At 36.2% G+C, this 26,627-nt stretch overlaps 1 protein-coding gene across 3 annotated transcripts in view; it reads right to left on the reverse strand.

Annotated features, from left to right (window-relative positions):
- The window catches only part of CWC27 (CWC27 spliceosome associated cyclophilin), a 245,543-nt gene that overhangs the window by 170,059 nt on the left and 48,857 nt on the right, over nt 1–26,627 (reverse strand). For all 3 annotated transcript variants that reach the window (XR_006337842.1, XM_043887741.1, XM_043887740.1), the window contains exon 10: nt 26,393–26,550. Coding sequence is in view for 2 of the 3 variants with exons in the window: in XM_043887741.1 (XP_043743676.1) it covers nt 26,393–26,550 (158 nt within the window). In the remaining variant the exon portion in view is untranslated. The remainder of the gene's footprint in view (nt 1–26,392; nt 26,551–26,627) is intronic.

Raw genomic sequence — 26,627 nt, forward strand, 5'->3', positions numbered from 1 at the left:
GTTGTGTTTTCATTTTCATTCATTTCTATACATATTTTGATTTCTTTTTTGATTTCTTCTATGATTTGTTGGTTATTCAGAAGCGTGTTATTTAGCCTCCATGTGTTTGAATTTTTAACAATTTTTTTCCTGTAATTGAGATCTAATCTTACTGCACTGTGGTCAGAAAAGATGACCGGAATGATTTCAGTTTTTTTGAATTTTCCAAGACTAGATTTATGGCCCAGGATGTGATCTATTCTGGAGAAGGTTCCGTGTGCACTTGAGAAAAAGGTAATGAGGTACCATTACACGCCAGTCAGGATGGCTGCTATCCAAAAGTCTACAAGCAATAAATGCTGGAGAGGGTGTGGAGAAAAGGGAACCCTCTTACACTGTTGGTGGGAATGCAAACTAGTACAGCCACTATGGAAAACAGTGTGGAGATTCCTTAAAAAACTGGAAATAGAACTGCCATATGACCCAGCAATCCCACTTCTGGGCATACACACTGAGGAAACCAGATCTGAAAGAGACACGTGCACCCCAATGTTCATCGCAGCACTGTTTATAATAGCCAGGACATGGAAGCAACCTAGATGCCCATCAGCAGATGAATGGATAAGGAAGCTCTGGTACATATACACCATGGAATATTACTCAGCCGTCAAAAAAATTCATTTGAATCAGTCCTAATGAGATGGATGAAACTGGAGCCCATTATACAGAGTGAAGTAAGCCAGAAAGATAAAGAACATTACAGCATACTAACACATATATATGGAATTTAGAAAGATGGTAACTATAACCCTATATGCAAAACAGAAAAAGAGACACAGAAATACAGAACAGACTTTTGAACTCTGTGGGAGAAGGTGAGGGTGGGATGTTTCAAAAGAACAGCATGTATACTATCTATGGTGAAACAGATCACCAGCCCAGGTGGGATGCATGAGACAAGTGCTCCGGCCTGGTGCACTAGGAAGTCCCAGAGGAATCGGGTGGAGAGGGAGGTGGGAGGGGGGATCGGGATGGGGAATAAGTGTAAATCTATGGCTGATTCATATCAATGTATGACAAAACCCACTGAAATGTTGTGAAGTAATTAGCCTCCAACTAACAAAAAAAATTAAAAAAAAATTAATACTTCTTGAGTTTTGAAATATTATCAAAGAAGAATAACCATAATTAACTAGAAGGGCTATTAAATACTCATCTCTACTAAAAGCATATATCTGTGTGAGAACATATTTTCCTCCTATAATTTAACCAAAACAACACACAACAGACTCAGTGAAGAAATTGATATGGGAATCCAGCTGCCCTCTATTGAGCCAGTCATTAAACAGATTTGTAAAAATGTAAAACAATTCTACTTTTCTAACTAAATTTTTTCTTTTTTTAGGGAAATAGGCTTTTTTTCCCCCTAACATGTGTTATTTATGTTAAAATAAAATGAAGTTGACTAATGCTATTATATTAAGCTCCTTGGGGTCCTCAACAAACTTTTAAGAATATAAAGGATTCTGAGACTGAAAGTTGAGAACTGCTACACAAAACTCTACTGTCACTCTTCTATGTGTGCGTTTGTGCATGTCCATGTACACGCGAGGGGAAAGAGGGAAAACAACAGCCCTTGGCTGCTCCTATCCTTCCTACCCAACTCCTAGAGCTTTGTTTGTGAAGGATGATTCTCTACTTCCCTGTGGGGAAGAGTGTGTACTGACGACAAACGTGAAAATAACCTTAGCAATTGTAACTCTGTAACTCAAGAAACTGTCATTCAGCATTAAAATAAACACAGTGTTCTAAGCAGAAAGTGGCAATAGTAAGCTATGAGGGTCAAATGGCCAGCAAAACTATATAAGCACTCTTGAATATTTGAAAAAAACACAAAATTAAATGTGTGATTCACAAACAGACCATATTTATAAAGTAAGGCAAATACTTTTACAAGCATAACATAATGCAATATACCGTATGTTCAAGTCCTATCCATCTCTGAAGATCTAGCTGAGATATAAACTTCTTAAAATATGCCCTAAAGACATCAGATGCTAAATAGATTTTAACAAAAAAATAGGTGAATAAACTGATTAAAATGATTCTCCTTCCACAGACCTGCCATTGAAATTATTGTTAGGATATATTTAGCAATTGTGTATATGCACCTTACATGTAGTTCTAAAGGCATTTCATAGATTTTACACATACACACAAATGCATATGTATGCAAAGTTACATATTTATCTCTTAACATCTTTGTTTCCCTAGTGGCATTCCAATAGATCCCAAATTAAATTTCCCAAACTAAGAAAAACCAATTACAAGTTATAGCCTGTTTCTATAGGGAAATTTTCTTTAATTCTAAATAAAAAAACAAACGAAATTGCAAATATGATCCATTTACGAATCAGTGAGCACCCTGACATTGAGCCAATAATTCTAAAACTGGAAACTGACTGAATTTCCTGGACCCAACAAATAATCTAACAAAAAAAGAATGAAACATATGAGTCATAAAAGGTACAGGTGAGGCAAGTTTTTAGAGAACCCAAATCAAGAAAGATAATTTTATTAGTTACATTAACAGCTTAATTATTCTTTTGTAATCCAACTTATCTTAAACATCAGAATACTGAAAATCATACTTTCATTTCACACCATCACTGGGATTATCACTTACCTAATTCATAGATTCAATATTCACTCATTCTTTCACAATGGCTGAAAAATGTATTATATACCAGATGCCACTGGTAGAAGTTGTGACTAGTTCCTTAGGTGGTTTCCTGGCCTTTTGCTTGCGTGTACTATTTAGGGAGTGGAGGAAAAATAATGGGAACTTAACAGCTGCTTCCAGAATTTAACATGTTGCAGCAGACTGGTGAGTAGTTTGGAAGCTTTCAGAGGGAAGTACATGACAAAGTATGCCAAATTGACATTCAGACTCACTGAAACTGCTTCGGTTGTCCATAACAAATGATCTTGATCTAGTCACTTAACCTCTCAAAGTTTTATCTGCTAAATGAAGTAGCAGAATTGTAGCTCAGCTGGTAAAGAATCTGCCTGCAATGCAGAAGACGCTGGTTCAATTCCTGGGTCGGGAAGATCTGCTGGAGAAGGGATAGGTTACCCACTCCAGTATTCTTGGGCCTTCCTGGTGGCTCAGCTGGAATAGAATCTGCCTGCAATATGGGAGACCTGGGTTCGATCCCTGGGTTGGAAGATGCCCTGGAGAAGGGAACTCCACCCCAGTATTCTGGTCTGGAGAATTCCATGGGGTCACAAAGAGTTGAACAGGACTAAGCGACTTTCACTTTCGTGGATCCTCCAGTTTTAAATTTACATAATCCTATTTAGGTGCTGTGAACATCTGGCTTAGAACTATTGAGACAGGAGATTATATGCTTCTTAGTAGGAAAACGAAAGCAGTATAAATGATTCATCCTAGCTATTTAAAAATGTACATTATTCGTGTTTTCTTAAATTAAGAAACTAAACAGTAAAATGAACAGTATTCAGAAAGAATCACTCGAAAGGTTCTGAAAATATATTGGAGTATATAATTCTAAGTACAAAGTTTCTTGAAAACAGAAAAAGAAACTATTATAACTGATGTAATTTTAATAACTATGATTTACTGACTGCTTACTAATTCATCTCATCATATAACAATCTGGTAAAAAAGGTATTTTAATTCCTATTTGAAAATGAAGAAACTGAGGCTCAGATTAAATAATTCATCCAAAGACACTAAATTAAATAATGGCACCACTGATATTCTAATCTGGGTCTGTCTGACTATAAAGCAATACTCTTTCCACTATAACATCATGCATTTCAATTCCCACAAATGACTATCTTTTTTACAGTCAAGTTTTAATTGCAAATAGTAATGGGAAAAGGAACAACATGGAAAAATAAATCCCACACACACATGGTATAACACTTTATGACATGGAATAAATTCCAGTAAAATGAGTTCTGGGGCTGGGTGAGATTCTAGATCAGATGGCTTCTTAGGCCATTTTCCAAGTCTCAAATCTAAGCAGTCTTCTTCATTCACTGAGGCTTAAATAGGTTATCTAATGCATTTTCCCACTCATACATAAATGTATAATTTATATACATCAATTGTAGATTAATCACAAATAATAAGCATATAATTTCAAGAAGTAGTACTGGGGGTCTTCTAAGGAAAGGATCCAAAGACTTGCTCTTTTAAAACTTTCTATTTTCTTTCATTGAGTTTGTTTAAAAGAAAAACATTGAATACTCAAAAGACCGTTTTAACCTGGGCTAATAATGCTTTCTTAAAGATAGGAAAAACTTGCTCCAAAGAAAAATATACTGATATGATTTTTCATTTCCATGTATTTTTCCTGTTCCTAGGGTACAGCAACAAAATTACCACACACACACAACACACACACTGTTCTGGAGAAAATTAAGTAGGACAAACCCAAGAAAATTTAGCAACTAAAAATTTATTCTTTGATAATCAAGAAGAAGTGGAGAAAGATTTCTAAGTATTATAAAAGTATTATGTAAGATTAAATTGAAAGCAAAAACATGAAAACAGCAGTTGTCTTATATTATGAACTACAGCAAATAATCAAGTAGTAAGAACTGCAGTTAAAATAACTATTAACTTATTAATTGAAATAACTAATGAAGTAGAAAGTCAGAACATATTATTCCATCTTTAATTTTTCAGAGATAGGATAATTTCTAAAAATGTGATCGGTCAATGAAATTTATAAGCTACCAGGTATAATCCAAACATTAAAATGCATCTAAGGTCCCATAAAAAATACTGGGGTCATTTACAGAACATTCCAAACAACCACAGCAGGATACATATTCAAGTTCACATGGAACATGCAGTAAGATAAGCCAAATGCTGGACCAAAAACCAAGCCTCAATAAATGTAAAGGAACTGAAATCTTACACAATATGTCCTCTAACCACAATGAAATCAATTTAGACATCAATAACAGAAAAATATCTGGAAAATTCCCATATATTTGGACACTAAACAGCACACTTCTAAATGACCCATAGGTCAAAAAAGAAACCACAAGGGAAATTAGGAAGTATTATGAACTGAATGAAATTGAAAGCACAATTGTATCAGTCCAGGTTTAACCAGTCTCCCCTGGTGGCTCAAATGGGTAAAGAATCTGCCTATGATGCGGGAGACCTAGATTCGATCCCTGGGTCGGGAAGATCCCCTGGAGAAGGGAATGACAACCCATTCCAGTATTCTTGCCTGGGGGCTCTAGCCCATGGGGTTGCAAAAAGTCAGACACAACTGAGCAACTAAATTACTAGGTTTAACCAGAGAGACAGAACCAGTAGAATTTCTTCTTCAGGGAAGCCTCAGCTCTGCTCCTCAGCTTTTCAATTAATTGAATTAAGATTCCCAGGTTATCTTGGATAATCTGCCTTAAATCACTGATTACCGATTTTAATAGTATCTACAGAATGCCTTAACAGCAACAGCAATATTAGTATTTGAATAAACAACCACGGTCTATAGACTACCCAAGCTGATGAAACTGACAATCATAACAATATGTTAAAATCAGTGAGATCCAGAGAAGGCCGTGCTTAGAGGGGACATTAGAGCTTTAAGTATTTATAATAGAAAAGAAATTCCGAAATCAACTGTCTCAGCTTCCAGAATAAAGAAGCTAAAAAAAAACAAAAACCAAGACAACAACAACAAAGAACAGACAAGACGAAAAAGAAGAATGAGCAGATTAAATACAAAGTAAGTAAAAGAAGGAAAGCAGAAAGCTACTTGATTTCAAGACTATTTTATAAATCATGTAAATAGGTATCTCAAAGACTTTTAATCACATATGAAATGTGACAATTTGAAAAATTCTCAGCTTCAACTTCTCCTTGCTTACCATGCTCGAGATACAACTTCCACAGAAGGTGAAATCTGGATGCATCCTTGAAGGTAGAATGAAGTTCAAGCCCTTCATTTTCAAGAAAAGACACCCAAGATCAAACAGCTAGGAAAAAGCTGAGCAAGGACTATCACCTGATTTCTAAAACTGCTTCCCAGAGTTCTCCCCACTGCAATTTACAATCTCCCAGTTGCTTTACATGTCACTAAAAATCTGCCACGTCTAGGCTACTGTGCTACAGTAACCATCAGGAAAACCACCACCATGTCTATCTGCTCATTTTCTTTTACTTCTTAAATTTATCCACAGGCCAGCACATAAAACACCTTTATGCATATTCTGTCTGGAAAACCCCCTACAAAATAAACATATTTTTTCAGCTGAGGGATTAGAAAAAGGCACCTGTTTTCTGGAGTCCATGTGGCCCCTCACCAGTGCACAAGGCTTGAAGTGGAGCTCCAGCCGGATTCCAGCCCATGTTCACACTCTCTGGCTGAGTCCTCTTCTTCAGGTTACAATGGGCAAACCTGTCTTCAGTAGTCCTACTTAATCATTTGCTATACTGTCAAATGCACACAATCAAGTAATGTCACTCCATAAAAATACTCCCTTCATAAATGAGTTGAATGTACATAAAATTACAAAAAGGAAAAAAACCACATCTTAAAACTCTTAAATTATATCTTAAAACTCTTGGCATACAGAAGTTCTAATATTATAAATATTCAAGGAGAATCTCAATGCTAAGAGTTAGACAGAAAAAGTTTATTATCAATATTTCATTTTAAAAAGTGACATTTTATGTTTGTTTTATTTAGTCAGATTTGAAGTGTTTCTGTAAGTGCTATATTAAAAATCACATGGAAGGAAAAAATAAAGCAACATGTTTTCCTAAGCAATAAATGTCATCATTGCAAGGACATTTATCTTTCTAAAATAAAACAGTTGCATATACTAGCTAAAGTTAGAATTTTATCTTCTAAATTTGCTTCCTTAAGTGAACAAGTCCATAATCACATTTGTAGACACATGCTATTTTTGTTTTATGAGGTTGTCATTAAGTTTTTATTATAAACAGGATGTTCTCAAAAATAATACTTCCATTTTTATAAACATTCAAAATGAAACAAATGAAATAAAAATAGTAATTAACAATTTCAGTAAAACACATTATCTTAGAAGAAGATTTCTTTTACTAGCAAAATTACTCCTACAATCTACTTACTGCAGTTTAGATTCTGACTATTGGCAATATAAATGGCCTTAAAACACATCTTCAGGAAAACTAATTAACTTCATCTGACTTAACAATATTTTACTTGGGATTTTCTAAGTATTCAGGGTACTCTGTCTATACCATTTGGTACTTTTCAATGTATTACTTTCTTAAGTAATTTCATGTGCTCGTGGTTTACAGAGCATGAATCAGGCAATAATCGCATCTGATGCAGATAAAGTACATGCTCGGTAGTCAACAGAGGGATGTAGGAGGTTGGACAACCAGGATGTTTATGAAGAGCAGCAGTGACTGGTTTTCTTTCTAGGCAGTCTTGGCTTGTCTCTCTGCCTTGTTCCCATGGATCTCTTCTACCCTGTTGGTGTCATACCCCTTAAACACATACATCCCCTTAAATACTACTCTGGCTGCCACCCATGCTTAATAATTATTGTTGATTACCTGACAAATTAATTTTTCATTTTATTTTAAAATATGCCATGGTTGGAAGGAGTACCAAAACGTGAGCTGTCCTATGATTGTTAAAGAGAGGGTTGGATTGCGAGGTAGCAAAGGCACCTCTATAGTCATGAGCCATCAATAGCATCATGTTTTGTTTTTTTTTTTTAGCATCATGTTTTAAAAGTAGTCTCACATGCAATATTTCATCTGATCTGACCACAATCCTACTGAGACAGGCAGGGCAGGTACTAATCACATTTTACAGGTGAAGAACAGATTCAGAAAAGTTGACTTGTTCAGATCTCACTTAAGAGTAAAGAAAGCAATTCAACATTGTTTAAATTATCATTAAATTTGAGTAACTTTCAATACGGGTTCTGTGGTGCTGTGGAGTGAAGTGCAATGAAAGTCGCTCATCGTGTCAGCCTCTTTGCAACCCCATGGACTAAATGGTCCATGGGATTCTCCAGGCCAGAATACGGGAGTGGGTAGCCTTTCCCTTCTCCAGGGGATCTTCCCGACCCAGAGACTGAACCTTCATCTCCTGAACTGGCAGGCAGATCCTTTACCAATGGCCACCAGAGAATTCCTATCTATATTTGATACCATATTTCAAATGATTCTGAGGACGTTTTGATCACTTGGAATTCTGTGGAAATTAAAGACATTTTCAGTCTAGAATGCTGTTGTTATTCTGCCAAGAAATACACAGAGGGAATGCACAGAGGGAAGCCCTCTGCTGGCTTAATGGTAAAGAATATACCAGCAGGAGACGCAGGTTCGATCCCTGGGTTGGGAAGATACCCTGGAGGAAATGGTAACCTACTCCAGTATTCTTGCTTGGGGAATCCCATGGACTGAGGAGCTTGGTGGGCTACAGTCATTGGGCTAGAAAAAGAGTTGGATATGACTTAGTGACTAAACAACCAGAACTTTCATTATACAAATAAAATTTTTAGCACAGTGCCAGAAATAAAACTTGTTTTTATCTTGCCATTAGGTAGATTCATATCTCTTCTTAAACTACTACCTCATTTATTATTGGCACTCATTTTCCAATTATAAAAAGTAAAATAAACATGACTACCAGCTATAGTAGTCTCACCAAACTCTCCTTTCCAAAAATATAGAAATCTAAAATTTACCTAACCTTGAATCTTTCAAACTGATATACTTTGGTTGAAAAAAAGAAGTTGATCTATGCTTATCTGTACATTTGAATTAACACTAAAGTCAAGCAAAAATGAGTTATATTTCCACTTTACTGTCCTGGAAGGTACCTCATCTATCCCAAATGATCTTTCCCGCTTTATTTCCAACTATATCCTCTCCTCTAGTCACAACAGATTGTTCCTCAAATACACTCTGTACTTTTCTCAGTTTCCTCTACTGGAAATGTCCTTTCCCACCCATTTCCTCTTATTCAAACTCTACCCCTTCTTCAAGGACTGGTATTAATGCTATCTACTTTACATACATGCAGACTTCCTGACCCCTAAGTCAGAATTAATCTCTCCCTCCTCCATGAGGCTACTGTACTTTCTCTGGACCTCTGTTTCTGAGGTCCAGAGTTCATCATGTTTTATAGTTCATGGCTATATATCTGGCTCAGCTCAGAGCTTGTAGCAAGGGAGTATCTTTCTTTAGTTTTATACCTACCACATGCATACTGTAGATGTATGAAAAACTGTTTTTACCTAACGCAAATTACTTAGCGAAGAGAACATTGTCTTAGATCAGGCTTTCATCATATCTCACTTGGATTTGGACTAGTAAAGCAGTCTCCTGGTCAGTTTTCTCAACCTCTAATTCTGGCTTTCTCCAGTGTATTTTCCATATTACTACCACAGTGGTCTATGACAAAAACCTGATTACGTCCCTTTCTAAATTTATACTATTCTCCACTGTCTAAAGGAGATCTTGACATGACCCCAGTCTACTTCTCTTGCATTCTGCACTGTTAATTCATGCAGATGTGCATCCATGTTTACACACATTTCCATATTTATCAGAACAGCAAACTCTCACCTATACCCTTGTAAGAACATCTACAAGATCCATCATTCTAATAGCTCATTCTTTATGCCTCATTTCAGGGGAGGTATAATATGGCAGTTGAGTGAAACACATCTGTGTTGAAATCTTAGATTGTCCTTACTTGGGAGAGTAATTCTGAGTAAGATAAACTTTGCAAACACAATTGAGGGAAGACTGGAAAACTCTCTAGCTTCACCGTTTTTTTCCTTCTCTCTTTGCAATACAACTCTGCTCTAGTGGTTAGGTGGGCAACATCAACATTTACTGTAAAATACAAAAATAAGAGCCAGCATTAAAATCTAAGCTCTAGGTTCCTTGTCAGTAGAAGTAAAGTTCCAGATTTCAAAACAAATAAGCTGTACTCTTTGTTTTCTTCTAGCTCCTTATTCACTGTATACTAAAATGTGAAGTAACAAAACAGAAAATTTCAAATTCTTTTTCAGTTACAATAGTTGTCCATCTCAGCAAGGATGTACATACTATACATTTTCATACATTTTTGCCTCATATATTTTTGGTGAATTCTGTTCAGATCTTTTGTCCATTTCTTAAATTGCTTTGTTTTCTTATTGTTGAGTTTTAAGAGTTCTTTTAACGTTTTTTATCAGAAATGTAATTTGGAAATATTGCTTCCCAGTCTATGGCTTGTCTTTTTACACCCTTAATAGCATTTTCTGCAGAGCCAAAGTATTGAAATTTATTAGTGTATTTCATGTTTTTTGTATCTTAAAAACTTATTATCAAATCCAAGTTCATATGGGTTTTTCTCCTTTGTTTTCTTTCAGAAGCTTAGAAGGTTTACATTTAGTCTTATGATTCATTTTGAGTTAATTCCTATTTAAGTGTGTGTATGTGTCAAGATTCACTTTTGGAGCATATCGAACTCTATTCTATTACCATTTGTTGAAAAGACTACCATCTCTCAATCAAATTGTCTTTGTACTTTTGTCAGAAATCAGAAAACTATATTTGTATGAATCTATTTCTGGGCTCTATATTCTGTCCCATCAATCTCTCTCTACCCTTTAGCCATTTATTTCTTCCTCTTTAAGATTTAATAGGTATGCAATGCTCTAGATTTGGCCAACAGAATATGCTTAATTAAGTATCCCTTCTAGTTCAAGGTATTGTGGCTTGATTTACGAATTTCTTTCTGTCCTAAGAATAAAAAAAAGGAAATCTAACAACAATAACAAAAAGTTGACTTAAGCAGAAATTGACTAATGTGTAGCAGAAAAGTAATGTTGTAGCATGCAATAATATACTAAGGCTAGGCAATTGTGCTACCTAGAAACTGGGAGTTTTTCAACATTACAGGGCCCAGATGAGATAAATCCCTTTGGCATAATCTCGTTCCATATTAGATTTATAGCTCTATAGTTGTTTTAATTGTTTGCACTTTGTTTTAACCTGGTTTAGATGCCAGGTGTTCATCTACATTAAACTTCAACAGTTATAGTGCTATAAATGAAAAAGAGTAACTCAAAAATACATACATTACAAACATTCTTAAAATGTTACTTTAAAAACTTTTGAAAAGAACAAACAAATTAATCTTCTCATACGCAAATATGCCTTATGTGCTTTTTTTGGTGTAACAGTCATTTATCAGTATTTTATGAAAAGTACCTTGAGTTAGTAGGAGCTTTTACACGTGGTAAAAGGCGATTACTTAAACTCCATGCATTAAGATAATTCTAACATTTCTCCATCTTATGGCCCTAGCACCAGACACCCAAAGCAGTGATGCTGCACTGAACCGTCCTTAGGCTGCAGCCCCGCTCTGGAGGCCAAGTCCGCGGTGTTTGGCTTTTGTTGAAGGCTGTGTGTGAGTACTATAGCGGGTGTCATGTCTCTTTCTCCCTAGCGCAAACTGTTGCTGTTCAGTGGCTCAGCTGAGAAACAAGGTGAGCTCGGCTGGGAGAAAGGCTCTTCTCATTTTGTCTCTCTACAGTAACCACTGTCTTCTGCAAACATCTGAGCCTAACATTGAAAAGGACAAATAATCTGTATTTAAACCTGTTTTTAATCTTTTTACCTTTATTCATCTATACTTTCAATACACAGGAAAACATTAAGTAACATTTTTATCACTAATTTACTACAAAAATTGTGAGCAAAGACTTAAATATCTACTAAAACGTAAACACATTTTGTTACAAAATTCATTGCATACCATACAGTATCACTTAAAATAATAAAAAAAAAAATCCTAATTTTTAAAACTCTATTAGGACACTGATAAATCCTACCTAAGAGTATAATGATGAGCATAAAGGCAAATAATTAATACTGGTGATAACTCTGCAATGTTATCCTGGCCTTCAAATTCTGGGCTATTCTCCAGCAGCATCAGGATTAGACATTCTCACCTTCTATCACATGAAATATGCTTTCACAGGTCAGCCACAGACCTTTTCTTCTACATGACTAGCCAAGTACATACAAATTGCATCTAAAACTGAATCTTACCAAAGACCAGCAAGGATATAAAATAGAGACTGTAACACTCAAGTCTTTGTATGAGGCCTACATGAGTATCTTTCTGAACTCTTTGAAGTCCAGCCAAGGGTTTTTCTTTTTAACTCCCTTACATAAAGTCCGACTTTAAGACATTTCAAGTTACTGTCAATACTGCGAACAAATAAGCACATCCAGAAATTTTCTATTAATCTGTAATGATTAATAAAATCATTGATAAAAAAAGTAAATGCTTATCTAAAAGGAAAAAGAAATTGGCAGGAAGTCATTATATAACTTTTGAAGTTAAGAAAACATTTTCTTAGGATCAAGAAAATCAAATATACAGCAAAGAACAAATCTAACTTCCTATCTGTTGAGTACATATATACCTTTGATGTAATGAATTTCTAGAACAAATTGAAAACACAAATTAAAAAGAAAGGATTTAATACTTAAGCTTGCATGCCGATTAATAACTGCCTTTGACCATAAGAAAAGTACTTTTCAGTAGGAACAGAATCCTATCCATTATCATACAATAAACTTGAGACTGTTTAAACAAGATAAATCTTTAAAGAAGCAGCTAAATCAACAATATAAATTTTAAAATGGAAAGCAAACTGTGCTGACATTACAAAATTTTCAATTAGTGATACCAGAAAAATGTAGTAAGAACCTTTAACAAAAAAATGAAGTAGAAGATAGGCTTATATTCACTTCCTTCCTGTCTATATCCCCACCTGCAAGGACCTACCCTGTTCACAGCCCTGGAAGAAACAGGCTTACTATATTTATTGACTTACTGAAAAATAAATCAAATAGAAAATGACATTAAAAATCTCACATTAAGCCACTGAAGCTATACTTCAAAGTAATACTGGGAAACCTATTTAAGGTTTAACACTCACATGAAAGTGAAAGCGTTAGTTGCTCAGTCGTGTCCAACTCTGCAATCCCATGGACTATAAGCCCGCTAGGCTCCTCTGTCCAAGGAATTCTCCAGTTAAGAATACTGGAGTGGGTTGCCATTCCCTTCTCCAGGAGATCTTTCCAACCCAAGGATCGAACCCGGGTCTCCTGCATTGCAGGCAGATTCTTTACCATCTGAGCCACCAGGAAAGCCCTCAACACTCACATAGGTGCATGTATATAGCACACACATTGAAATCAATATAAACGCACGCTTACATTGAACAAACTGACACAAATGGTATAGCAATATCTAAATAATAAAAACTAAGGAAGGAGGAGAGGTCATATTTTTCTAACATATCAAAACTGGCAAAAAGGTAGGAAAGAACTGTAGTGAATTCTGTGAGATTCTTCTTCAAAGTAGGTCTTTACTAAAGACTTTATATCATGTCTACTCTTAAAAAGACAAGCTTAAATAAAGGCTAAGATTCAATAAGGCTAACAAAATAGAACAAAATCCACTTGCTTAGAAGATTAATGCTGATGAAACACTACTTAAAATTGTAGAACTTGTAGAAAAAGTGACTTTGGTGGGGAGAAGAAACCCTCTAACTCCCTAGAGTAGAGTAACCATTGTCTTCTACAGAATCTGAGCCTGTAAAGGACAGATAAGTTAGTTCCAAACTTGCTTTTTAAACTTGTTTAATTTTATTCCCTGATGCTCCCAACATTGCAATAACATTAAGTAATGTGTATTTTCATCACTAATTAACTAGCTTCAAAAACTGTGAGCAAATCATACTAGACCTACTGAACGAATTTTGTTTTTCTGTTTGCTTTCTTGAGGGGAGTAGGTCCTAGCACTTGTTGTTTAGTTGCTAAGTTGTGTCCAACTCTTTTGTGACCTCGTGGACTATACTCACGAGGACTATAGCTCCTCTGTCCATGGGACTTCCCAGGCAAGAATACTCTAGTTGGTTGCTATTTCCTTCTCCAAGGTCCTGGTACTGCTAAGTCGCTTCAGTTGTGTCCAACTTTGTGCGACCCCATAGACAGCAGCCCACCAGGATCCCCCATCCCTGGGATTCTCCAGGCAAGAACACTGGAGTGGGTTGCCATTTCCTTCTCCAATGCATGAAAGTGAAAAGTAAAAGTGAAGCTGCTCAGTCGTGTTGGACTCTTCGCGACCCCATAGACTGCAGGCTACCAGGCTCCTCCGTCCATGGGATTTTCCAGGCAAGAGTACTGGAGTCGGGTGCCATTGCCTTCTCCAAGGTCCTAGCATATGCATTTTGTAAAAATCAACCAAAGTTTAAAACTTTGTCCCCAGGTCATTTGGGTATGTGCCGTCAGTAGGGATGGAGGCAATTATTTAAGCAGTGTGGTAGCCTCTCTGACAAGATGACACTTAAATAAGGAATTGAATGGCTACTAAGAGGAGGAATGGTTACTAAGAATATCTCAGAGAAGAAAGTTTCAGGCTGAGGCAACCCCAAGTACAGAGGCTTGAAAGACGAATGAGCTTTGTGTGTCTGTAGAACAGCAAGAAGGATAATACGCCAGGTGTGAAGTGAGCAACAAGAGTAAGGTGGCTAACAGCTTGGTAATAAGTGTAAGAAAGTGAGGACCAGAGAAGAGAGTGGGGGGTTGACTTTGCTAGAAGATGAATTCATATGTAGATAACTAGATTTCATGGTGGGAAAATGAGAAAGTTCTCCCATTACTTCTGTTTCTGTAATGAAATATGGAGCAAGATGATTCGCCAAAAAGTAAGAGGAGGGATAGACATGTTGAGTGTTATTGATTGAGATGATTCTCTTCCAGGAACAATGAGAAAACCAACTAATAAAACTATCTGAAATAATAAAGCAGCTATTCATTTCCTCCCTTCCCACATTCCCACCTTAGAGAATCTGGCCTACTCACAGCCCAGGAAGAAACAGTCTTAAACTATCAGTTAGACTTAGGATCTGCCACACTTAATAGAAATCTATAACACACCTAGACAGCCTACTAAAAAGCAAAAACATCACTTTGCCAACAAAGGTCCATATAGTCAAAGCTATGGTTTTACCAGTGGTCATGTACGAATATGAGTTGGACCATAAAGAAGGTGGAGTACCGAAGAATTAATGCTTTCGTATTGTGGTGAGGGAGAAGACTCTTGAGAGTCCCTTGGACAGCACGAAGATCAAACCAGTCAATCCTAAAGGAAATCAACCCTGAGTACTCACCAGAAGGACTGATGCTAAAGCTCCAATACTTCGGCCACCTGATACAAAGAGCCAACTCAGTGGAAAACACCCTGATGCTGGGAAAGATTGAAGGTAAGAAGAGAAGGGGACGACAGAGGATGAGATGGCTGGATGGCATCACCAAGACTCGATGGACATGAGTGTGAGCAAGCTCAGGGAGTTGGTGATGGGCAGGGGAGCCTGGCTGCTGCAGTCCACGGGGTCGCAAAGAGTCGGACACGACTGAGCGACTGAACTGATGTCTATTTTTGTCTTTTCTGCCAGGAGGAGGATGGATAAGTTTATTACACAGGCACAGGTGTTTACAGCAACTCCTGGATAAAGCACAGAGGCTGTAGTAGATTGTGTTACTGTTTCTAAGCACAAGGTGAAAGGTTGACACTTCACCATGTGGACATCAGGCTTGGCTCTATCACTTGCTCTGGCTAATAAAATGGTGAAGTGATATATGCCACTTCCAGGTAGAAGATTAAGAACTAGCATACGATTCATTGTCACTCTTTTTCCTCTACCACGCTTCTCAGAAAGAGGCTGTTCCTTCATCCTCTATCCCTGAATGAAAATGATAATGGAGCAGATGTACAGATCCCACCAGGATGTAGCTAGAGCAAGAAATAAACATTGATTTTAAACCAGTGAGATTTGGGAATTGTTTGTTACTACAGCACAACCTAACCTAAACTGACTTATTTTTGTTCGGTTGCTCAGTCGTCTTTGGCTCTGCAACTGACTTAAAAGGTGAAACTGAAAGTTGATTCACTCGTGTCCAGTTTTTTGTGACCCTATGGACTATAGCCCACAAGGCTCCCCTGTCCATGGAATTCACCAGGCAAGAATACTGGAGTGGGTTGCTGTGCCCTTCTCCAGGGGATCTTCTAGACCTAGAAATCGAATCTGGGTCTCCTGCAGGCAGACAGATTCTTTACCGTCTGAGCCACCAGGGGGAGCAATTAAATAAGGAACAATTCAGTATATACGTTTATGTGTTGAGACATCAATGTATAACACAAAGGACTAACAGGAGAGAAGCAATAGGAACATCCAGGATTCCTGTCTCAATTCTTATCACACTACTTAGCCAATTATCCAAGCCAGGAAACAGTCATCTGGAATATATCTTTTTCCTCCAAGTCTCCTACATCCAATCTATTACCTCCTTAATGTCTCTTGTATCTATCCCCACAGATACTATCTTAATTAGCCTCTTACTACCTTTCCCTTGCACTAATGTATTAATCCACTAATTTGCCTTTCTGCTTCACTCTCCTTGCTCTAATCCACTCCCTACATATTTATACAGAGTAATACATATTCCTAAAACGATGTTACCACTTTGCCAGAAACATACCACATGAGATACAATTCAGCTGGACACACATGAGTCAACCCTAGCCAACCCCTTTCTAAGCTCCATAAAGGTAGAAAACCCCTGCAGGTTCAGGTACAGGTTTTGCCACTTTTTGGCCACAAGTCACTTAACCTCTTTAAGTACATTTTTTTTTTCTTTGTAAAATGAGAATCATAATGTTACTTGCAGCTTTGTTTTCATGGTTAAATTAGAGAAATAAACTGACTTGGCAAAATTTATTGCCTGGTCATGCTGTAGAACAATAAACACTTGTGGAATAAGAGAACAAATCTCTGGCTGTGAAAACTTCACTGCTCTTATTGGCTTGTCTAATTGTTTCCCTTTCCTAGAAACTAAGCAGCTTGAGAAGGAGCTGAGCCTTTCTAATCTGAGCATCCTGGGACCAAGCACAGTGCCTGGACGAAGGAAGAACTCAACGTATTAAAGCTAAGTGATATCTGAAAGTGGTAACACACCGTGAATGGTTAGAGAAGGGAACAGAGAGAAAGGCTGAAGTCGGAGTGAATAAAATCATTAATAACTATAAATCTTCCTCAAGTCCTTGTGTAACTGCATGTGCTAACTTTGTGCTAAACAAGAACTTGGCATCTTGGGTGGCTATTCTCTTCTGTATTTAACCAAACTATCTTGCCAACTTCATTTACAGGTGAATTCACAAAGTCCTGATAAGGAAGGTAGGAAAGCAATGAATGTTTAAAAATTCTTCAGTGTGACTACACTGAACATTTCCTCAAATGCTAGATAACCTGAATGTTTTCCTGCACATAATCTCAGTGCTGCATTTCAAATGTATAATTCCACTGCCTATAAACAATTGATACCACAGATCAACAGAATATAACTCTCAAGGGTAATACAAATCAATACATTCTAAAGAGATGCGATTACTTCTTCTCTATTTTGACAGGAGACTCTCCCCCAATATGTACATTTCACTGTTTTCTTTCTGTCATACAAAACCTAACTGTAAAAATGGTAGGGTGGTTATATTTCTGAAGTGTATAACTGAAGTTCAAGGACTTTTTTGGTTTTATTTTGAAAGTGATTCCTTGGTTATGGATTAAGGTTATCAATAAACTGGGCATTTTTAAAGTGGTATTTTATTTCAAACTGCCCAAGAAACAGTTTTATCCAAATTCTTGCTATAAATACCCAAAAAGAAGAAAAATGGAAGCTCACCAGAAAAGTCAAATGATGGTATAGCTTATAACTATTTCATAATTTTAAAAATGACAGGTAAAGACAATATGATAAACCATCTAGTCTACATAAGGAGATTATACAACACTAATTGAGATGATTTGACAATGCTAAAATGTTATTTCTTTTAGACAGTGGTTCTAAAAAATGGCCTATCATACTAGCATTTGGGTGGAACTTACGAGATTGCTGTATTTGATTATTCTTGATTTACAAAAAAAGGCAATTATACATTCAATCCTTTTTAAACCTGGTATTTTAATCTTTTCCTGAAATATACATTGCCTACTTAACATCTATAATATTTCACATGTACTTCCATTAGAGCCCATGCCATACTGAATTGTAATTATTGTTTATAATTTTTACTCTTATGCTACAGTTGTGAACATTTGTGGGCAGAAACCATTTCTCCTTTGTTTTCATGTTCCTGGGGCCTGGCACTGTCTGGCATATAGCAGTTCTTGCACAGTAACTGACAATAAGAGAATAGAAGGATAGATTAAGAAAGAACATATAAAAAAGAAAAGTCAAGTTCTAGTAAAAGTTAGTATGCAAACTAGCTGCTACCAGACTGCTCCAAAACTTAACATCTGATGTTAAACCCAAATATTTTCTGAAAATACTGTATTTAAACCACTACTACTCCATACCAAAGAAATAACACTTACAAATTTTAAGAGACCACTTATCCAGTATACAGATCTTACATTTCTTTCTTTTCTTTTTTTTACTCTCTGCTTCAGTACAATATCTTGGGCAAACAGAAGATGAAAAGAAGCAGAAATGCTCTAACTGGTTAATTTCATTCCTTGCTTGTAAAAGTTCTGAGAAGATCAGCAGGGGGACTTCTTAGAGATCATGATTTTAATGATTTACATAGGATGGTTAGAATGTCTCTGGACTTCAATCTTTGTTACTGTACTATCTTTTAAATTTTGTACTATCATTTTTTTTTTTTATTTTTTTTAATTTTTTTATTAGTTGGAGGCTAATTACTTCACAACATTTCAGTGGGTTTTGTCATACATTGATATGAATCAGCCATAGATTTACACTTATTTTAAAATGTGCACTATCTTTTAAATTTTTGAAACTTAAATATGATACTATCTTTTTGAATTCGCTAAAGTAAACTAAACTTATGTACTGAAGACAGCTATGTACTTCTTCAAGTTTGATCATAAAGTAAGAAAAACAGAATACAAAGTATATTAAGATTCAGAAAATTCCCTAAGGCTCAGGAAAAACTTCTTAATATTTTTCAGAAGGCTAGAAATATTGAGGAAATAAAAGTATTCAAAGTTCCATAAGAAAATGTGGTCGCATATTTCAAATTCAACAAAAGGAGACTTACTGTGTAAGGCTAAAATCAGCAACAGCTCATTTGGGTGTTCACCCAGGCCAAAGGAGGTATTTCTGACTATATTATCCCTTGTTTCATAATTTAAAGTTCAACTCATTAGGTTTCAAACTCAACTTCAATATTTGTATCTAAATTTTTGATACTCAGATAAGATAGTTCATATTCAGTCAACCTAACAAAGCTTATGAATAGAACACAAATTAACTTGACTTTACCAAATAAGAGAACTGTTTTATAGAAAAGGAATAGTGCCACAGTTGACTTAATGTGACATAACATAGCTGACCAAACGAGACCCTATGCAAACACCAAAACTAACATTACTCCAGTTAACCTTGAACAACTGCTACAGAAACTAACGATGGCGATTTCAGGGTATGTGTCAAGATTTCTTTGATTTATATTTTAATTTGATGAAAATAATACAGAAGTAAGAGTAATCACAATAAAATTAGAGATCATAGAAATTACACAATAAAAGACAGGCTTTCCATGATGACTGTAATCAGCAAAACAAACCACTGATTTCTGACTATCCAGTCTGCTTGTTACATCTGATTTTACTGCTTAGCCATTTATTATAAATCTATACACATATGCGAAAAAGTAGAGCAGACAACTCAGCTTGGTTTATGTGATTAACTTGCAGCAGCTGAGCTCCACCTACAGGCAACAAAAGGATTCTTTAGAAAGTTTTAAAACAGGACTTTCCAGAAGACAAGCTGCAAAGCCTTTCAGTTAACCCTGAGTGCACATCAGAACAACCTGTGCTGTCTAAAACTTCTCAGAGTCCAAACATTTTGATTGTCTTGATTGAGGCGGGGGGTGGGGGAGGTTGTCCTCAGGTGATTCAAATATATGGAAAAGATTGAGATACTAATTTGGGTTTTTAACAGCACACATTTTGAAAAATATTAGGAAAACTTAGTATCATTCTGTTTCCTCTAAAATGACTTCCCACTATACTGACCCTTTTACTTTTTCAGAGATTAAATTGAGTTCCATTGATATTAATATCTTGTCTCTGTCAGACTGCAAAAAAGACTTGGAGGTGATGCAACTTTTTTTTTTTTTAAGCCTAGTGCTTGGTGGGGATTAGGGTTCTTAACCCTAACTGCACACTAGAATATATGGACAGATTTTACAAAGTATTATTGCCCTAAATTAATATTATATTCTTAGAAGTTAGAAGAGTAGTTACTGTTAGGGGATAAAGGAAGAAATAACCAGAATAGGGCAAGAGGGAGACCTGTGGGTAATGGCAATTTTGTTTCTTGAACTAGGTGATGGGTATAGGGGTGTATTTGGTTTGTAAAAATTCAGCAGTATGTGCACTATGAAATATAGTTCATACAGATAAATTCTGTATGTATATTATATTTAAATTGAAAGTTAAAATGTTAAAAAAGGATATGCCTAGACTTCACTTCAGACTAAATCATTCAGAATCTTTGGAAGTGGGATCTGGGTATCAATAGTTGTTCTTTTTAACATTTTTCTAGTGAATCTAATGTGGAGTCAGGAAGTGAAAACCACTCCCCTAATGAATCACAAATGCATTCATTCATTTATTCACCCACTCATTACATAAACTTTAATAACTAATTACCATACACTTACTACATAAGACTCAGAGGACCTAAAGATAAATAAGATGATCTCTGAAGGAATTCACTCTAGGCAATGCACAGAAGGCAAACCAATAAATCTCATGTGATAAATACAAGTAAGTCACTTACAAGAGCTACAGAAATGATTTGTCAATGAAGGACTCATTCCTTTTTCTTGTTCATTCATTTACAAAAATATTTGTGTACTTATGATATTTGACCACAGATAAATGGATATAATCTCTGCCTTCAAGAAAATAACAGTATAACGCTACACAAAGAAGAAATATGTATACATACATATATATATAAATATATATATAAATAACCTGATGTCATACTAACTACCACAGAAGCATGAGAAAGATGCTATAGGAATACCCTGGGAAACACCCTGGGGAGTTGAAAGCTGCTGACCTTGGAGCTAAGATGATACAAATTTGAACTAGTCCAGCGGCACTGGTGGTAAAAATTACTATTCCAGAGGAGTGCTTCTCAAACTTGAACATACAATCACCTGGGGACTCTACTAAAATGCAGATTCTGATTCAAAAAGTGTGAGGTGGGGCTTGAAACTTAGCATTTCTATAAAGATCCCAAGTGAAACACAATTTAAGTAGCAAGTTTGTGAGGAGGATGGTTTTTAAGAGGGAAAAAGCAAAAAAATGCCAAATTCCGCAACAGAGACACTAGGAAAAACAAAAACTGGAAAGTAGTCACTAGATGTGTCAAATACACGACCTTAGGAAGAGCAGTTTCAGGAGAGTGACGAAGGAAAAGCTGAATGATGTGTATTTAGAAATATATGGAAACTAAGATGGTGGGGACAGGAAATAAAATTAAGTGGTTTTCTTTTTTCCACTCCTTAAGTCTATCCACAAGTTGAAGTAAGGCAAGAGGGAGAGAGAAAACTAATAACAAAGGAAGGAGGATGGAATCATTTTCAATGGGTAGAGGGATTCCCACCTTTACAGCAGAAGAGGAGGAGATAAGAATTGATCTGAATAAACAGGGAAAAGTTAAAGAAGGTACTCCTGTTTCACAGAGCGGAAAGCCAGGGGATCTGATGAGACAGCATGAACCCGAGGTTGAAGGGGAGCACCAGGGGCGGGGTAATGAGGGTGCACCGGAGGCACAGCTGAGGCTGGACTTGCCCCTGGCTGTCTGGTGCTGCTCAGCAGCATTCAGGAGTCAAGGTAGAGGCTTAGAGAAAGTGGACTGGATAAGAAAGAGTGACACTACACACTGAGAAAAGGAACGAAGCAGGAGACAGAGATCCTCAAGTCAGAATAAGTACATGAAAGAAAAGAAAGGAGAGGAGGTAAGAAGAGCTTTGGACTTTTTTCCCCTCTTGAACCCCTAAGTATTTTTCAATGGAACAATTAGGAAAATATTCCACTCTGTAAATCTGCTAAAAGTTATATTGTGAAATATCATTCCCCAACTTAAATATTAAGTACTCAAGAAACATGCTTGTAGGTTTACCATCCCAAAGTGATAAACAGCTTTAACAGATTCCAGATGTTTCTTTACCACAAATTTTCAGTAAAATCACACTTTGAACGGCTCTAGCATAAAAAGTTGATCAAGGCTAGTCTAGTCCTTGATCATACTGCTCAAATCAGAAAATGACTGAAGGATAACAGAGTACTTCAAACACATGCAGGTGAAAAGTTTGTATATACCAAAAGAATTGATTTTTGAATAGATAATGGTTTCACATTGACATCCTACAGGGTTAGCAACTATCTATAGCCCCTACAATTTAACTTAGGCTGAGCAGTGATTTTCTTTTGTTAATAAATACAATTATCCATTTTTTAACCACATTACAATTTTTAAAGACTCTTAGAAGTTTCTTTTTCTTTTAACATAAAATTAACTTGAGACAAACTATAGTGAAGCTGGTACAGCTGACCAAAACCTCTAATGATTTTGAAATTTATTTCCACTCAAAATAAGTGGTCATGAGACAATCATGGACATTTCTAGACAAGAGAGAAAAACTGTATTTTCTCTTTGAAATTCTATACTTTGTCCTGACCTCCTTATTTTTCTTTCATTTCTCTTTGTAGGGTACAAGAGGGAGGATAAAGGAGGGAGAAAGGAGGATGTGAATACTGAAAACTTGGGGAAAGAGAAGAACAGTTATAAATACATGTTTTGTATTCACTATGGCAAGTTTTACCAAATAAGTTTTATTTATTCTTGTAGAAAATTCAGCTTTGTTAAACTTTAAGTTATATTAATTACAGGGTATGTAAGTATTTAAAGTTGTATTAAGGCCAACAAGACAGAGTTGAGGACTTAAAAAGCACTTACACATGACAAATATTTGGTTCACCTATTAAAAACTCAAAATGTATTTTTTGTCACATTAGAAAGCTAATCTTTTAGAAATCAGGTTTAAATTGCAAAATTCAGACTTAAATTGAAGAAAGTAGGGAAAACCACTAGACTATTCAGGTATGACCTAAATCAAATCCCTTACAGTAGAAGTGAGAAATAGATTCATAAACAGAGTGCCTAAAGAACTATGGATGGAGGTTCATAACACTGTACAGAAGGCCGTGATCAAAACCTCCCTAAGAAAAAGAAATGCAAGAAGGCAAAATGGTTGTCTGAGAAGTCCCTACAAATAGCTGAGAAGAAAAGGGAAAGGCAAAAGAGAAAAGGAAAGATACACCCATCTGAATGCGGAGTTCCAATGAACAGCAGAGAGAGATAAGACAGCCTTCCTGAGTGATCAATGCAAAGAAATAGAGGAAAACAATAGAACGGGAAAGACTAGAGATTTCTTCAAGAAAATGAGAGATACCAAGGGAACATTTCATGCAAAGATGGGCTCAATAAAGGAGAGAAATGGGACAGACCTAACAGAAGCAGAAGATATTAAGAAAAGGTGGCAAGAATACATAGAAGAACTACACAAAAAAGATCTTCATGACCCAGATAATCACAATGGTGTGATCACTCACCTAGAGCCAGACATCCTGGAGTGTGAAGTCAAGTCGGCCTTGGGAAACATCACTCCGAACAAAGCTAGTGAAGGTGATGGAATTCCAGTTGATCTATTTCAAATCCTAAAAGATGATGCTGTGAAAGTGCTGCATTCAATATGCCAGCAAATTTGGAAAATTGCCACAGGACTGGAAAAGGTCAGTTTTCATTCCAATCCCAAAGAAAGGCAATGCCAAAGAATGCTCAAACTTCTGCACAATTGCACTCATCTCACATGCTAGCAAAGTAAAGCTCAAAGTTCTCCAAGCTAGGCTTCAACAGTATGTGAACTGAGAACTTGCAGATGTTCAAGTTGGATTTAGAAAAGGCAGAGTAACCAGAGATCAAATTGTGAACATCTGCTGGATCACAGAAAAAGCAAGAGAGTTCCAGAAAAACATCTACTTTTGCATCATTGACTATGCTAAAGCTTTTGACTGTGTGGATCACAATAAACTGTGGAAAATTCTTAAAGAGATATGGGTACCAGACCACCTTACCTGACTCCTGAGAAATCTGTATGCTGATCAAGAAGCAACAGTTAGAACCGGACATGGAACAACGGACTTGTTCCAAATTGGGAAACAAGTATGTCAAGGCGGTATATTGTCACCCTGCTTATTTAACTTATATGCAGAGTACATCATGAGAAATGCTGGGCTGGATGAAGCACAAGCTGGAATCAGGACTGCTGGGAGAAATATCAATATTCTCAGATATGCAGATGACACCACCCTTTCTGCCATAGCAGAAAGCAAAGAGGAACTAAAGAATCTCTTGATGAAAGTGAAAGAGGAGAGTGAAAAAGCTGGCTTAAATCTCAACATTCAAAAAACAAAGATCATGGCATACGGTCCCATCACTTCAAGGCAAATAGATGGGGAAGCAACAGAAATAATGAAAGACTTTATTTTCTTGAGCTCCAAAATCACTGCAGATGGTGATTGAAGCCATGAAATTAAAAGACGCTTGCTCCTTGGAAGAAAAGCTATGAACAATCTAGAGAGCATACTAAAAAGCAGAGACATTAATTTGCCAAAAAAGGTCTGTCGAGTCAAAGGTATGGTTTTTCCAGTGGTCATGTTGGATGTGAGAGTTGGACCAGAAAGAAAGCTGAGCATCAAAGAACTGATGCTTTTGAACTGTGGTGTTGCAGAAGACTCTTGAGAGTCCTTGGACTGCAAGGAGATCCAACCAGTCAGTCCTAAAGGAAACAGGTCCTGAATATTCATTGGAAGGACTGATGCTGAAGTTGGAGCTCTAGTACTTAAGCCACTAATGCAGAGAACTGACTCACTGGAAAAGACCCTGATGCTGGGAAAGACTGAAGGTGGGAGGAGAAGGGGATGAGAGGATGAGATGGTTGGATGGCATCACTGACTTGATGGACATGAATTTGAGCAAGCTCCAGGAGTTGGTGATGGATAGAGAAGCCTACCGTGCTGCAGGCTATGAGGTTGCAATGAGTTGGACATGACTGAGTGACTGGACTGAAATGAACTAAAAAATCAGGAAATGCATCTCCTGAGTAAGAGAGAGAAATGAGGTATTCTTGATTATATTCATGATCTAACTAAGAGTTCGATCTGATAAGAGGCTCATCAACTCCACACTTATATGATCACTAAAATCTTCATCCAATAGTGGCCCAAAGTTAATCAACTACATTAAATTATTCAACAGTTATTACTTGAGCATCAGGTGAATGTTGCCAGAAAAAGATATTTAAAGACAACTTCTAGTGCCATTTCTGAATGCAAAAGGTTATACTATCAGTGGAAATTTCTGGAGAAGTACTTTTCTGGTTACATAAAGAAAAAATTTAGAGATCTAAGTGATGGTAATATGAAAACGCTTTTTTAGTTTTTCTGTATGAGGTTGAGAAACATAATAGAATAAAAACAATGTTGCTTATACGGAGTTATACCTATCTTACCTCTAATTGTAGGTCATTCAAAGAAAACAAACACTACCATTTTTTAAAGCTATATTATTTTATATGTGTAACAAAGTTGTAATAACAGAACTATAAAGGAGAGCTTTTCAATTAAGCTGAATTTCAGGAGAATAAAATGTTGAGTCACAAAATTCAACAAGTCTTTAAAATGAGACATATGCTGAGATTTATTTTATGATACCACCAATATTCGGAGGGGTAGACAGTATAAATCAGACTTGAAAAAATATTTAAGAGAATTTTCAGGCCTACACCCTTCTTAGCCATTTTTGACAAATTTTACTCTCCTAAATCTGAGGACATCTTTTTGTTCTGTATAATGACTTGACTTCTCTTGTTTGTTTTAAACAAATATAGTCTTCCACATATAGCTAATATTTTGCTTACCTCAAATATAAAAAAAATACTTAGAGGTTTTTAAAGAAGAGATCAAAGAGAAATAAAGCAGAATTTTACTCTTACGACCATTGATGTAAATAAAATTGGTCTATTTTCTTTTAGGCCTCTGAGTGGGCTACTGGTATATATATCAAACATTATGAAAATAATATTTTAGAAAGTAAGTTGAATAGAGGACTCAATCTTAATTTTAAATGAAGTATAAAAGACAGAAACTCTGATATTTCCACTGCTTGACTCACCTGCGGCTAACTGATTTCTTTTCCACTTCACTCTCTCCAGCTGTCTTAACATTCTCACTTGTGTCCTTTTTTAACTTTTTTGCAATTCTTTCTCTCATCTGGTTCTTCTCATCACCATCAACATATTCATCATGCTCTGCACCTTCATATTCTCCATCCTGTAAAAATTGAAATGTAGTATTTACTGGGCATTCCATTATCTCCTTTCGCTTCCAGAGGTTTGTCTCAGACTCTT

Source organism: Cervus elaphus, chromosome 25 (genome assembly GCF_910594005.1).
Source record: "Cervus elaphus chromosome 25, mCerEla1.1, whole genome shotgun sequence".
In the NCBI taxonomy this organism is placed as follows: Eukaryota; Metazoa; Chordata; class Mammalia; order Artiodactyla; family Cervidae; genus Cervus; species Cervus elaphus.